Source organism: Rutilus rutilus (genome assembly GCF_951802725.1).
Source record: "Rutilus rutilus genome assembly, chromosome: 25".
Lineage (NCBI taxonomy): Eukaryota > Metazoa > Chordata > Actinopteri > Cypriniformes > Leuciscidae > Rutilus > Rutilus rutilus.
In genome coordinates, this window is record NC_140229.1 from 13,883,884 (window position 1) to 13,897,688 (window position 13,805).

At 38.5% G+C, this 13,805-nt stretch overlaps 1 protein-coding gene across 1 annotated transcript in view; it reads left to right on the top strand.

Annotated features, from left to right (window-relative positions):
• The window catches only part of auts2a (activator of transcription and developmental regulator AUTS2 a), a 339,725-nt gene that overhangs the window by 198,926 nt on the left and 126,994 nt on the right, over positions 1–13,805 (top strand). Inside the window, 1 exon segment of the mRNA XM_084400016.1 lies at positions 13,472–13,501. Within this exon segment, the coding sequence (XP_084256142.1) occupies positions 13,472–13,501 (30 nt within the window).

The following is a 13,805-nucleotide window of genomic DNA, read 5'->3' on the forward strand; positions in this document are numbered from 1 at the left end:
CGCTGGTGCCAGGCGGAAGCTCGCTCTTTTTTGAAGTGCAATAGGCCGGGTCTTTCAGCTGCTGTTTTGAGGTCACATGACGGCACAGGGCCAAGCAGGGGGGCACAACCCCTCTTCTAATTGTAGAGATTATGATCAGAGGGGTCAGACTCATATGGAGTTCTAGAATCCAAAGCCATTTTTAGAATACTAAAGTGCGTTTGGAATGTCTAGAACATAGATTGTACTAGAATTTTGTAATAGAATTGCATTTTTCCAGAGACCCTCCAGAGGGCCACAGCCCCTTTTTTGTGATTGTTGTAATAAAAATGTAGAAATCATAGGGATGCATTGGTACAGTAATGGTTATCGCACGATATTGGAGTTTAGTTTATTTATTTTTATTTTAATGTACTTTTAACTCATCAGTATTGGCCAGTATTGTATATTTAATTGTGCATGCTCATTTCCCCCATTTTTACATTTATATTACTTTTTGAGATTTCAGCCTAAAATCATAATTTACTCACACTCATGTCATTCCAAACCAAACAGTTTTGGTTACCATTGACTTCAATTATATGGACCAAAAAAATTAAAAATCTCAGAACGACATGAGGGTGAGTAAATGATGACAGAATGTATTTTTGACTAAGACTAAAGGGAACTATTCCTTTAGTCTTTAAAAATACAAATAATTTGATAACACTGGTAAATGGTATTGTAAGCCATCTCAAAATGAATTTTGACTGTACATTATAATTATGTGATGCCTAAAATAATTTGTAGCATTTAAAATGATTTGATTTAAATATGTATTTAGACAAAGTAGTATGAAATGTTAATATTGGCCATTTATTGGTTATCGGCTTAACATTAAGATAATTATCAGATTACTGTTATTGGCCAGAATTTTTTTATATGGCTGCATCCCTTGAAATATGGCAAATAGCTAATTTTCTGCTGAATTTTGAGATTGTTGCATAAAGTTTTGCTATTAAAATAAAATGGAATCAACAGAGGAGAATGGGGGGAAAAAAGATAAGGACGAGTAATTGGCAATCTTTTTGGCTGCCACTTATTAGAAATAATGTTGTTCACCCTCTTAAATGCACATCGAGCAGACACCTTTTCTGTTTTTATTTTGTTCTTCAGAGAGGAAGTATATGTGTGAGATCACTTCTCAGGGGTGCGATTGCAATCTGCACTGCCGCCACCTTTGGTGAAAATCCACACTTCTGGGGTGTGTGTGCATGTCAGATGGCTTCTGCTTCACACCCGCTGCCTAGTGGTCCCCTCCGCCACTTAGCATGCTAATTAATCCCAGTGACAGCCATTCGTGTCACTCACCCCTTGCTCCCATGGCGACGCTGCCACAGCAGCACCCCCACAGGGCCCACCCTGCTTTAGATGGTCTGCTTTCTTAAGAAGCCCCAGTGTACACTAGGATTACAATTGAATCTCAGTCTTGGCTCTTGACGCCAGAGTTTATGAAGTTGAGGGAAAAGAGTAATATAATTATATAAAAAAAAAAAAACAGAAATAAACAAGTGTGCGCAAAAACTTGAGAGAGGGAGAGAGAAATAGTGTGTTTATTAAGCCTCCTGGGATGGGAGGGAGGTGAAGACTGTAAATAATTAGCGCTGGAGTGCTGGAGTTTTCCCGTTTGATCTCTCCGATGGAAAAGCAAATGTAATTTAGCGTGCTGTGAGTAATTTAACAGTTAGCATGAGTTCCTTTTAATTTCATTTTGCTCAGCATCACTCTCTCAAATTAAATATTTTTGTTGTTTACAAAGCAGATCTTTGGCAGCTCTGCAGGGCCGCCAAGTTGAGAGCGAGACGTTTCCATTGGTGTTTATTCATCTAGGCTTGTTTGCATGTTGAGAAGTGTTTATGGTGATTGTATGAGAACAATTGGATCAAGCATGTCTGGGAAAATTAATTCATAACTAATGATAATGGCACAAGAACTAAAGCTGTTACAATGGAAGATACAAATATTAGAGTTTTGCTTCATCCAGCACATCTGTGCTGTGTGTATTGGCAGCACAAATTGTTTGTTTGTACATATTTAAATTGAGATTTAATTTCAAATTTAAAAGCTTGACATAAATCTAATACTATGGCCTTTTAAAAATTGTGTTTATGTGTGTATATATGTACGTGTGCGTAATATGTCTGTGTTTGTGTGTCATTTTTTATAGTTTTTTATTTAAAATACTGCATTGAGGAATGCATACATATACAGCCACAAATGCCCACGTTTCATGGGGTTTATGTCAGCTTGTCAGGGAATTGTCAGTTAATTGCTGGAGGTGCCTGTGGCTAGCAGAGGCCTCTGTTCACCACCACGGTCTGTGTGCTTAGACAACCATCCCTGGAGCAGGAGGGTTATCAGAGTGAGAGTTGTCCACTGGCGCTGTGTGAGACTGTCTTATCACCTCTGTCCGTGTGCGCGGGTGTGTGTGTCTCTTCCAGCTGAGGGGCTCATTGGTCTGGCCTGTAGTTAATGCTTTTGTTCAACAGTTACTGCACTGCTGTTTTTGTAATTACCTTTGTAGATAAGCAATTTATTAAACAGTTCAGATTTTAATCCCATACTTTTAAAGACCCCCTGTGGTGAAATCAAGTTTTTAATGTTGTTTATATGTCTATGTGGTGTTTTTAATATGCATTTAAGACAAACCATGTGCAAATTCATAAGTCAGCAGCATTGCTGAGTATTTTCTCCTTAAAGCTACAGTGAAAAAAAAAATTTTCAGTTTGAAATCGCCTGTGTTTCTTACGTCACAAACTACCTTGTCACCAATCACGTCAAGATGCAGGCGGGCTTTAGCATATCATTAACTGCTGCAAAGCAGGGTAGTCTCGAGAGAAGCCAGGTTATCCCTGTATATTTTTCTGTTGATATGAAAAATCGGATACATTTAGCAATATAGCGGGTCAATTTTGTATATGATGTATATTACAATGTTATGATGAACTATATGCCTTTCTCCAATGACGTTCTGAGTTGTTCAAAGCGTTTCTAAGGATACTGATTTTTAGAAGGCAGAATGGCGAATGGGAACATGGTTTGTGTAACATTAGCAACACATTATTAGCTGTTTGATAACATAGTCAAGCAAAAGGCTAATCATATTAATTACTGTTATGTGTCCGACGTTGTAGAGAGCGAAACATAAAATGCATTACCATTCTGATACATCGACTTGTGGATGAGCCTGTATGAGTGAGTGGAGGCGGGGCTAATTTGCAAACTCATGGTTCCGCATATACTAAATGAAGAAAGGATGTAGAGTTACATTCAAGCTTTTTGGTGATCAAAGATTAGTTTTAAGGTAAAAAATTATTGACTACAGGGGGAAATTATTCGGCCAAAGTTATTCATAAAATATGTACATCAATTGACACTCAAATTTGTAAGTAAATATACAAAAGTGCATACACATATTATTAAAATGTACAGACAGACATATAGATAGATAGACAGAAAAAATTGAACAGGTCAAGGTGTGTGTCTTCCCAAACATCTATCAATGGTTGAATAGAGCTCTGTTAATGATAGGTGGTGAATGTGCTGCAGCATTTCAGATGGATTGTAGTAAGACCGAGACAGAGGATGATGGAAGTGTGCAGTAGAATGAATATTAATGGTGGGCGTCTGGGCCAGAGCTAATGATGAGGAAAATTCCCTAATAAAAACTTGATGTGATGGGCAACGACCCGCAGGGTCACCAGAGAGACCTAGAGTTAATAGTGTGCCGTCAGGTGTGGGGAGCAAAGTGATTAGAGCTACACATCCGTTCCTGCTGGAGAAAGAGAGAAAGTGGGGGAGGCACAGGGAAATAGAGAAAAAAAGAGATACTGCAGTTTGATAGAAAATTAGAGAGCATGATGAAGAGTAATTGAAGGAAAGCTAGAATATTGCTCATTCATGTGTGATGTCTATATGGGCACGAATGAAACCGGTCTGTCAGTGAAACTTTCTCAATGATAAAATAAATAGTTATAGTGTTTGACCCGTGTGCTTATGCATTGTCCAGTTTCCCTATGTCTTTGTGCTGTCGGTATATGCAGTTATATCACAATTGCATACATTCATCCACACTTTTTCCGCCTCACTGCTCTTTTCCAGAGGGTACGAGGAGAAGCATAACAAAGATGGCAGCTGGCATCAGAGCAAATGTCAGCTGTGCATGCAGTAATTAAAATGCAAACAAAGTGGACTGTTCCCCAGGGAGGAGCCATAATGGTACAAACAATGCAATCTGATGTATTTAATTGTCTGAAAATCTTTCTATTAATCTTTGATTAAGCTAGCAACTGTTTGCTGCCTAACCTTCTTCAGCACTGAATGTCTGTGGGAGTGAAATTCACACTGACTCTGCTTGTTTGCTTGTTTGTTTGTTTATTAGGGGAAAGAAAAGTGTCTGGCATCTTGAAATAGACCTTAGTCAGAAAATATGGCATATTTAATTTGACATAAACAGCAGTGAGGGACAGAAGCACAGTTTATTCATTATTGTGCTGTTGTCTACCTAGGTGTTGATTGTTAGCTAACTAAACATTAGTTATATCTTCCGAACAATTTTACTGTGGATAAAAAATTCCATAAAATATTGGATGAATTAAACATGAATTAAAACAGATTCATGAAAAATTTACATAAAAACTTGTCATCGTGTTTCTTTGTTAAAACCCTTTGAAAAGACTTTTTGTCCTTGACAGTCCTGCTTTCTTTTGTCAAATAAATATGTTGTTGCTCTAAAGTCTACAGTAGTAATGCAGACATTCAGTCAAGTGTGTGTGTGTGTGTGTGTGTGTGTACTGTACAAAAGTTTGGGGTTAGTAAGATTATTATTTTGGAAAGCATTTAAAACGTTTATTCCAAAAGGATGCATTAAATTAATAAAAAGTGACAGTAGAGAATTTTATAATGTTACAAATAGATTTCAAACAAATGCCGTTCTTTTTAACTTTCTATTGTAATCCTGAAAAACAAATGTATCATGGTTTCCACAAAAATATTGAGCAGCACAGCTGTTTTCCACATTGATTAGGAGAAATGTTTCTTGAGCAGCAAATCAGCATATTAGAATGATTTCTGAAGGATTATGTGACACTGAAGACTGGTGTAATGATGCTGAAAAATCAGCTTTTCCATCACAGGAATAAATTATGCTTTACTGATTTGTACATATGATTTCATCTTCCCACTCTTTTTTTTTCTTTTACAAACAAATACACACACAGCGTTTACCCTACCCTCCCACTCTCACTTGTGGCTGGCAGGCTGGGTGACAGTGCCACCCTTGGTTGATCAGCTAAGCGCGTTGCCCTGTGGCACCATCTGTCTGTGCCAAGCTCCACCTCGGGGCGCCATCTCACATCTGTCAGCCCGAGCAGCTTAGCTGACAAGTTATTTTAAAGGTAGACGTTCCCTCCAGATACGTAGACACATTTACATACATGCATACAGGCATAACACAGACACATCTTGTACCCGCTAACCCTTTTCTGTTTCCTGGCACGGCATCACACAGAGAGTGTGTGTGGCTGATATACGTCTAAGAATGGCTCTCAATACTTGAGATTCAGCTTCTTATCTACAATTTTCTTATACAGTACACCAGTATTTCCCACACAGGTGCTATTTTAAAACTACTGCAATAGCAATACTGCAGTTTTCTAAGACAACATCCAAACTGTCATGGAACCTCATAAGTGACCAAATTGGACCTACATAGGCAGCAATTCTGCATCACAAAGATAACAGTTGATTTTAATAGATTTTGATGTTTGCACGTTGCTAAGCTACTGGCACAGTACTTTAATAAATAGAATATAAAAATAATATTGTCTAAATAATATCATGTAAACAAATTTAAATTTAATTTGAAAAGGAACAAATATTATAACAAAACAATAAAATGAATCATTATAATAATATATAGCAATATCAAATATTTGTATCAACTATTTAATCATTTCATTTTAGTATTAATTTGAAATAGTACATTTATCATAAAAAAATTCTTTGTGTTCTTTGTTTTTCCCCCATTGCAGTGCATTATGGGATTTCCTTCTCCATGAAGGACATATGCAATGCTGCTAGGAGCGCACATATGATTAAAGTGTGCTTTATTTTGGCAGCTTTCTAGGTTTTGGAACAAAGCTTCAGTATTTGTGCTCTCTTAAGTCCTTTAGTTCATATTCAGTGCTCGTGGTCTGGAGAAAGTGTCATATCGGGGAGGAAATTGCCTGCAGATGTTGGAAAGGTGCATGAGGGAGAGGGTTGGACGCTACGATCAGGCTGGAGGTTATTAGGCCAGGCAGCAGATGACTGCTTTCTGACAGGCGTGAGAGAGAGCTGCCCTAGGACAGGCCACACTCCACTGGTGAAGGAGATGTTTTCCCTGTATCTAGACGCCCTCCTGGCTGTCACGCTTCCCTCCTCATTTGTTCCTCCGCTCCTTCATCCTGCCGTACTTTAGGATGACAGCTGGACGTCACACAGATGCTGTGTGAATTAGTCCCTGAATGTCATCAGGTTTGGATCCTGGTGCTCTTAATGGCCTAAGCCAGTCAAAGGTGTCGAAATACATTTCCTCCTTCTCGCTGATGTGGCTGACAGCAGCGCTGCTGTGTTTTTTCTTCTAAGTGAGGTTAGATTTCACTTGAGTTTAATGTTAAAGGCTTGTGGAGAACACAGAGACAGGGTCATTGGGTAGATGATTCACAGTCATGTTATTTATGTCACCCACCCACATCTGTCATTTATGCACTGTTAGGTTTAGCTTAAGTTGGACATTTGAGCTTAAAATGACATAAACACTGATTGCATAAATAGTGTAATGCAGCATTGGCATCTCCAATGTTGTGTTTGCTACGTTAATGTTATAATGGTTGTCGTCTGGCATTTATTTGCTTTGATTTATCTATGTCTGCTTGCAGTCAGTTTGATCTGGGTTTCCTAAACTTTCATAAATTGTGGCCTAAAAAGGACCCAAACTAGAGAAAATATATTGAATGCTATTTTTTGACATTTCTTATGACTAAATGAATTAAACAGTTGCACACACACACACACACACACACATTCACACTATCACTCAAAAGTTTGGAATAATTGCAAAAAAAATTAATGTTCTTGAAAGAAGTCTCTTACAATGCCTCATTTATTGCCTCAACAGTTATGCTGTGAAATATTTTTACAATTTAAATTATAATAGAATATAGAATATTTGGATGATACCAAATAATATATAAATAAATGAACTAAAATAATGTGTATATTTTTTCAACATTTTTGTGTTTTCATTTATTTTAACTAAGGAAATACATTTTATAAAAGCTTGATGTTACTGTATTTATTGGTACTCATACCAGTTCTTTAAGTAACGATAAGTTAAATGGATCATGTCACAAACTTCTGTGGCCCAACATTCCTGCCTATTTGCCGTAAGCTTATAATTTCATGTTCAAATGAGTTTGTGAACTCATATTAAATGCAAGTGGCTGGCAGAAAATCATTTCCTTCTTATTGGTTTAACCTCAAAATTTTTATAAATTGAATCATGAATAAGTTAAAATATTTGAATAGGTTTAGTATTCAGTTTTTGAAGAATCTGCCCAATATCTTGAGAGCCACGCTTGACTCATCATCAGTACCTGTTAAAATGTCACCTTGGTACTTATGGGTCGTCAGTAGCCGGCTCAGTGTGGCATAACTCATTCTGTATGGTTGAAGCGTTGGTTTCAGTCTTGAAATTTCTTGTCTCTCTGTGGCCCAATACTCAAAGCCTCACTCTCAGCAGACAGTACAAGGCACGCCGCCATTTTCTCCTCAGAGCGTCTGACTCTTAGCTCAGTGCTGGCTGTGCCTGATTTTGCTTCCTCTCTCTCTTCATCCTTCCTCTTCTTTCCAGCTCAACACACACACATACACACTCCTACTGCAGAGCAGAGAGTGGGAGCTCCAGGCCTTGATTTGCCAACACATTTCCAATGATTAAAACGTAATTAGCACTAGCGAGCGCCTCCTCCCTGGCTAATTTCACTGCACGCTGTGACAGGCAGGCGGCCGGCGGCGGCGCGGCCCCAGTGGCAGATGGAGAAGCAGGCAGCAGGAGGGGAAAAACCATTTTGCCGCGCCATGGTTTGCATCAGAAAACCATCAGGACGCGCAGCTTTTTCTGTGGGAGGTAGGAGGACAGGGAGAGAGAGAATGAGGGGGGAGGAAGGAGGTGGGGCACATTGCTCTCTGTGGCAGCGCATCAAATTGGCACTGTCAGAGCTGACCCTGGCAATGGTTGCCATTCTTCAAGCTGTCCCCCACCGCCACCCACCACAGCCCGCAGGCAGAGCGAGAGAGCGACAGGCAGAGGGTGAAAATAGCAAAGGAAAGAGAAGGAGGAGGGACGGAGGGAGAAAGAGCGTTCAAACCTATCGTCAACCTTCCGGACCCCCACTGCCTCTGTAATCAAGCACAGATCAGTCTCAATTAATTTCAGCGTTCGTTGACAGTGCCAATTACAACACAATGGCAAATAGACCATGAAATGGAACGTTGAACACTTTGCGTCCTAACTTGACATTTGATTGCGGTTTTACATCAATGACTGCTAAATAAGAATAGATCTCTTTATGTGCTGTTTTTAAACATATTTTTGAAGCATATTTTCAGAGTGTTTGCTGTGTTTGGCTCATAGCTGTGCTGAATTTAAACCACATATTTTTCATTGTGTTGGCCCTTCACCAGAGTGTGTCATACAGTTTGATGTGGGCGCTGAGGTTTTCGTTTCGAGAAGTCTGGTTAAGCTCGGAGCTTTGGACTATGGCAAAGACGTGGTTAAACGAGCTCAGAATACGATTGCTTTCGCTCCTTTATTGTACCGCACTTACGAGGCCTTTGAGATTTGACTTCAAATAGGAATGAAATGAAATGTATTTAGCTTGAAGATATTTTCATGTAAATTCTCTGTTTTTGCCATTGTGGAAATTTGTCGTTGTGTGTGTGGTTGTGCTCGTGTTAAAAAAAGCTTCATTTCGATTTTAGTGGAAAACCAGCCAAATTAGGGACTTTGATTCCAGTCCAGACTTTTAAGAAACCATGACATTGTTTAAAGAGTGCTGGGTTGACATTTCATGTTGTAACAAGAAGTTGGTGACATATCAAAGAGCTTGTTTCTTGTTATAAAGCCAAGGGACAAACCACAAAACATTGAAGGCACTTTTAAAATGCCTATTCCTTTCAATTGATATTTGGGAAAGGAAATAAAGAGTGAGTGTTAGCCATGATTTCATACTTTTCCTGCTTCACTGTTATTCTGAAATATGTCAAATATGTCATTTTTGATTTCATGAGGATTTTCAAGATGTGTGTAGCTCCCATGCTGCACTGCTGCAGTACATACTGCATGAACACAGCAGGGGTAGACAGGATCTGTTACACTATTGGTCTCATTCGGAGGCCTAATCAGCTCTTCCTCATTCGCTGTATCTGAGGAGTGTGTGTCTAACTAAAGCAGATGGCTCTACTGTTCCACTGAGGCCATTGGCTGTTTTAATAAGCTTAACATGCTATATTGATCTGCAGCCAAGATCAATTGGCGAAGTGTTTGGCTTTGAAATTAACACCACACCAGAAAAAAAGCTTGAAAATGCTGAGATGGATTCCCAAGTTAATCCATCCAATATGACTGTAATACCAAGTATTTTAGAGGAATTAAATATGTTGGACTGACCATCATTTTGCCAATCCCTATTTACTCTTGTCAGCATCCTTTACTGTTGTCTTCTTAACTTCAATCTGTTCAAATGGATGTTTTCTTGACTGAAGCAATTATTATATAAAATGAATATGCGATTACATTATATTATAATATAATATAATATATAACTATAATAAAATATTAATTGTGTAGTATAATTGTCAGTCAACAATATATTTTTCTACTTTTATTTGATGAAACAGGACAGGAAATAATGGAGAGAAAAGCAAAGAATAGAAAAATGACACTGGACTTGAACCTGTATCTCCCACATGAGCACCAAAGCCCAATATGTACTAAGCACTATGCCACGACTCAGACGCTCTAATATACTTTGAATCACAACATGCGACGGATCTTACCTTTTTTTTTTTTTTTTTTGTTGTTGTTGTTGTTGTTGTTGTTTATTCATGAAAAGTGCAGCTTCTCGCTGTTAAGGACAAACAAGCTGCCTGCCCTTACCTGTCAGATCTAATCTTACTTTCTCTGTTACTTTTACTCTCCCACTATAAAGGTATTTCCATCTAGGTATCCCACCCCCCTTTTCTCAATCTTTTCTCTCAGCACCAGTATGGAAATTTACATACCTCTATTCTTGGAAAGAAGGAGCAAGAGAGAGAGAAAGAATAATGACAGCAATTTCTTCCCTTTCTCCACTCGCTGGCTTGCGAGAGTGTCGTTTAACGGCACCTGTGTTAGCGACAGGCACGCGGATGAGAAGCGAAGGAGAGCAGTTGATTAAATCATCAAGTCGCGGCGCAGAAAGTCAATTCTGCTCACCGTCTACAATGATATCCTTTTATCCTGACGTAATGAGCTATGGCACTTTTGCATTGGGTAATGCGATGAGTTCTATTAGCGCGTTCCATTTGCTTCACAAGCAAGGGCGAGTCATTTCGTTCCTCTCATATCTCCGCAATCAAAGCGCTAGGCTGGGCACGGGGAGCACTGACACGCCAATGAAGATGCCGGCAGTGTTTTTTATGGATCACAACACACTGGAAAAAATATATTTTGCTCATTATTATAACTCTTCAGGAACTTTGCCTGTGCCAGATGAAGGGAATCCTCTGGCCTTTAGGAAGGCTTCAGGTAGTCGCACATGTTAAATTGACCACTGTGGCCAAGTACATGGAAGGACGGGAAGAGTGTGGGTTATATTTCAAAAGCCTCAATAATACAATACTGATTGTGTTTCATAGCATTTTTACCAGAGGTGTCAAGTAACGAAGTACAAATACTTCATTACCTTACTTAAGTAGAAATTTGAGGTATCTATACTTTACTGGAGTAATTATTTTTCAGACGACTTTTTACTTCTACTCCTTACATTTTCACGCAATTATCTGTACTTTCTACTCCTTACATTTTAAAAATAGCCTCGTTACTCCTATTTAATTTCGGCTTGTTTTCATTCCGGCTTGTCGTCGTTAAAAAAAAAAATTGGCCAATTACACAAACGGTTTAGATCTGAGTCCCGCCTCCTGAATACACATCGCTAAACTGATTGGCGTTGTGGTGTCTTTCTAAGTTGTGAGAGGCTGTAGTCACATTTGGTTGTGCGAAGCGCCAAAACTCCTCCGAAGGAAACCTAGATGCGGTAAGCGAAGGAGAAATCGGGGCAAATCGCGGCAAATATTGATTCAGAGAGAGAGAGAGAATTGCATTTTTTTTTTTTTTTACATTACTTTTACTTTTATACTTTAAGTAGTTTTGAAACAAGTACTTTTATACTTTTACTTGAGTAAAAAGCTTGAGTTGATACTTCAACTTCTACAGAAGTCTTTTTTAACCCTAGTATCTATACTTCTACCTGAGAACGTGAATACTTTTGACACCTCTGATTTTTACTGTAATGCTAACAGCATTACTGTACTGGCACACACAGGAGCAGTAGGTTATTAACATCTGTGTGTGTGTGTATATTGGTTATGTATAATACATGAGCCCCGTATGTCTCGAATCCCATTGGACTGGGGCTGTAAATTGGATGCTGCTCAGCAGGCCCTGTATCAGGTCAGACGGGAGAAACTCGTGCCAGAAAATATTCTCCCCTCTCTCACTCTGTCCTTTCCTCTCACTTTCTATCCCTAGCTTTCAGTTCTTGCAGGAATACGGCTGCCAGAACTGTCAATCATTCAGGGCTGCCACAAGGTTTATGCTCCACTGGGTGTAATTGGCCCTGAAGACCTTAAGCCCCGCCCCTAGCAGGCCTTCATTAGGGAGTCCAAACTCAAACCCTGAACGCATCTCTCCCAGCCAAGTCATCTGTGTGCTGCTAGCTAATTAGCAGATAAAGAATTAAGCGGACCTTGAAATTGGAATTGGACAGAAAGGCTTAAATTCAGCATTTTAATATCATTCTCTGTTTATTAGCTCATTTTTTCATTGCTTTATTTTGAATGAAGACCCCATTACCCGCTGTTGTTTTGTTTTTGTTGTTTTATTTAGTTTCTTTTCTTTTTTTCCCGCTGGAATTTTTTTTTTGCTTTCTGTTTGAAATTGGATCACTATAGTCTTTTTTTATGGCTATGTATGCACTGCAAAGTTTTTGGAGTGACGACCGTGGTTCTTTTTAGTTAATCAAAAACATAGTGTAACCAGTGTAGCCCAATTCTGAAAACAAACAACTCTTATGAACAAGTTCTTTTTAATGAATCAACAACATACAACAAGACCAGTGTAGCCGTATTCGGAAAAAAAATAAAATACTCTTATTGACTTGGTTGTTTTAGTGATTTAAAAAGATATAGCACGACCAGTTTAGCCTGATTCGAATGACTCTTATGATGAACTGTTTTTGTAGTGAATCAAAAACATACAGCGCAACCAGTGAAGTCTGATTCTGAAAATTACTCTTGTGGTAATTGGTTCTTTTTAGTAAAAAAAAAACATACAACATGATCATTGTCGACCGATTCCGAAAACGAATGACTCTTATGAGCCAGTTCTTTTGAATGATTCTGAAAAATACAGTGTGACCAGTGTAGCCCAATTCTGAACATGAACAACTCTTATTAACTGGTACTTTTTAGTGAATCAGAATAATCAGAATATGCTGAATTCGGAACCACAAACTACTCTTACTACAGTATTTAACCATATCTTTATATGGCAGTAATAGTAAGAGTAGTACACTGTTCCAAACTCAGCAACCAGTGTAGTCTGATTCATGAAAAAGTTAGAAATAGACCCAAAGGATTCAGTATCTAATTGAATCAGGAAGACTGCAGTACCCAACCCTAAACATCAATGCCAACAATTAAACCCTTTTAATATTAGATATTTTTGACAAAGTAATCAATTTGTTGAATTTCAGGAAAGTGAATTTGGTTGTTTTTATTGTAAAAGGCTGTGTACAGAACAAGCTTAAGTACTCGGCAGCTGTATTTAGCTGCAGTGTGTCTGTGGCCTATGAGACGTGAAGATAGTTGGACTCGTACTCTAGTTGGTGTCTGGGAGAAAAAGCCCTGCTGGTGGTAATAGGCAGATGTAATGAGGCCTGGCTACTGAGTGAGATAAGAACAGCCTTTTCCTGCTTAGACTTTTATTACTCTGCTGATGAGCTGTGCAGTGCGAGACTGCTGGAATCAGATTTCCACTTCATAAAGGCTTTATATTTAAAAGCAAAAAAAAAGAAAGAAAGTGTTTCAGCTTTGTCACATCTATTAGATTCTGCACTGTTCTAATGTTGCCTTTGTCTTTGTCTTACAGTGTGAAAGCGAGAGTGACCAAGAAGACAAGGTAAGACCATGCCTAATTATTTCTATTAATACAGAGCTCACAGCAACAGCAGTGTATTGAAATCTCTATATTTTATAATTATGTATTTTTTAGGAATTAAACATTAATGTTGAAATGTTTTTGTTATAGTACTGTTTCTTATACAACTACAAAGTCCCTTTATAATAGCGAATGCATCATTGGAGATGGTTTCTAGTAGTCGTTCCTATGTTTTAGGCGGCAGATCACTGTCTGCTCTCTTATTGGTAGTTGTTACGTCGTATCGATTCGCTACTAATTTGCATAAATCGTTTGTTGCATTGCC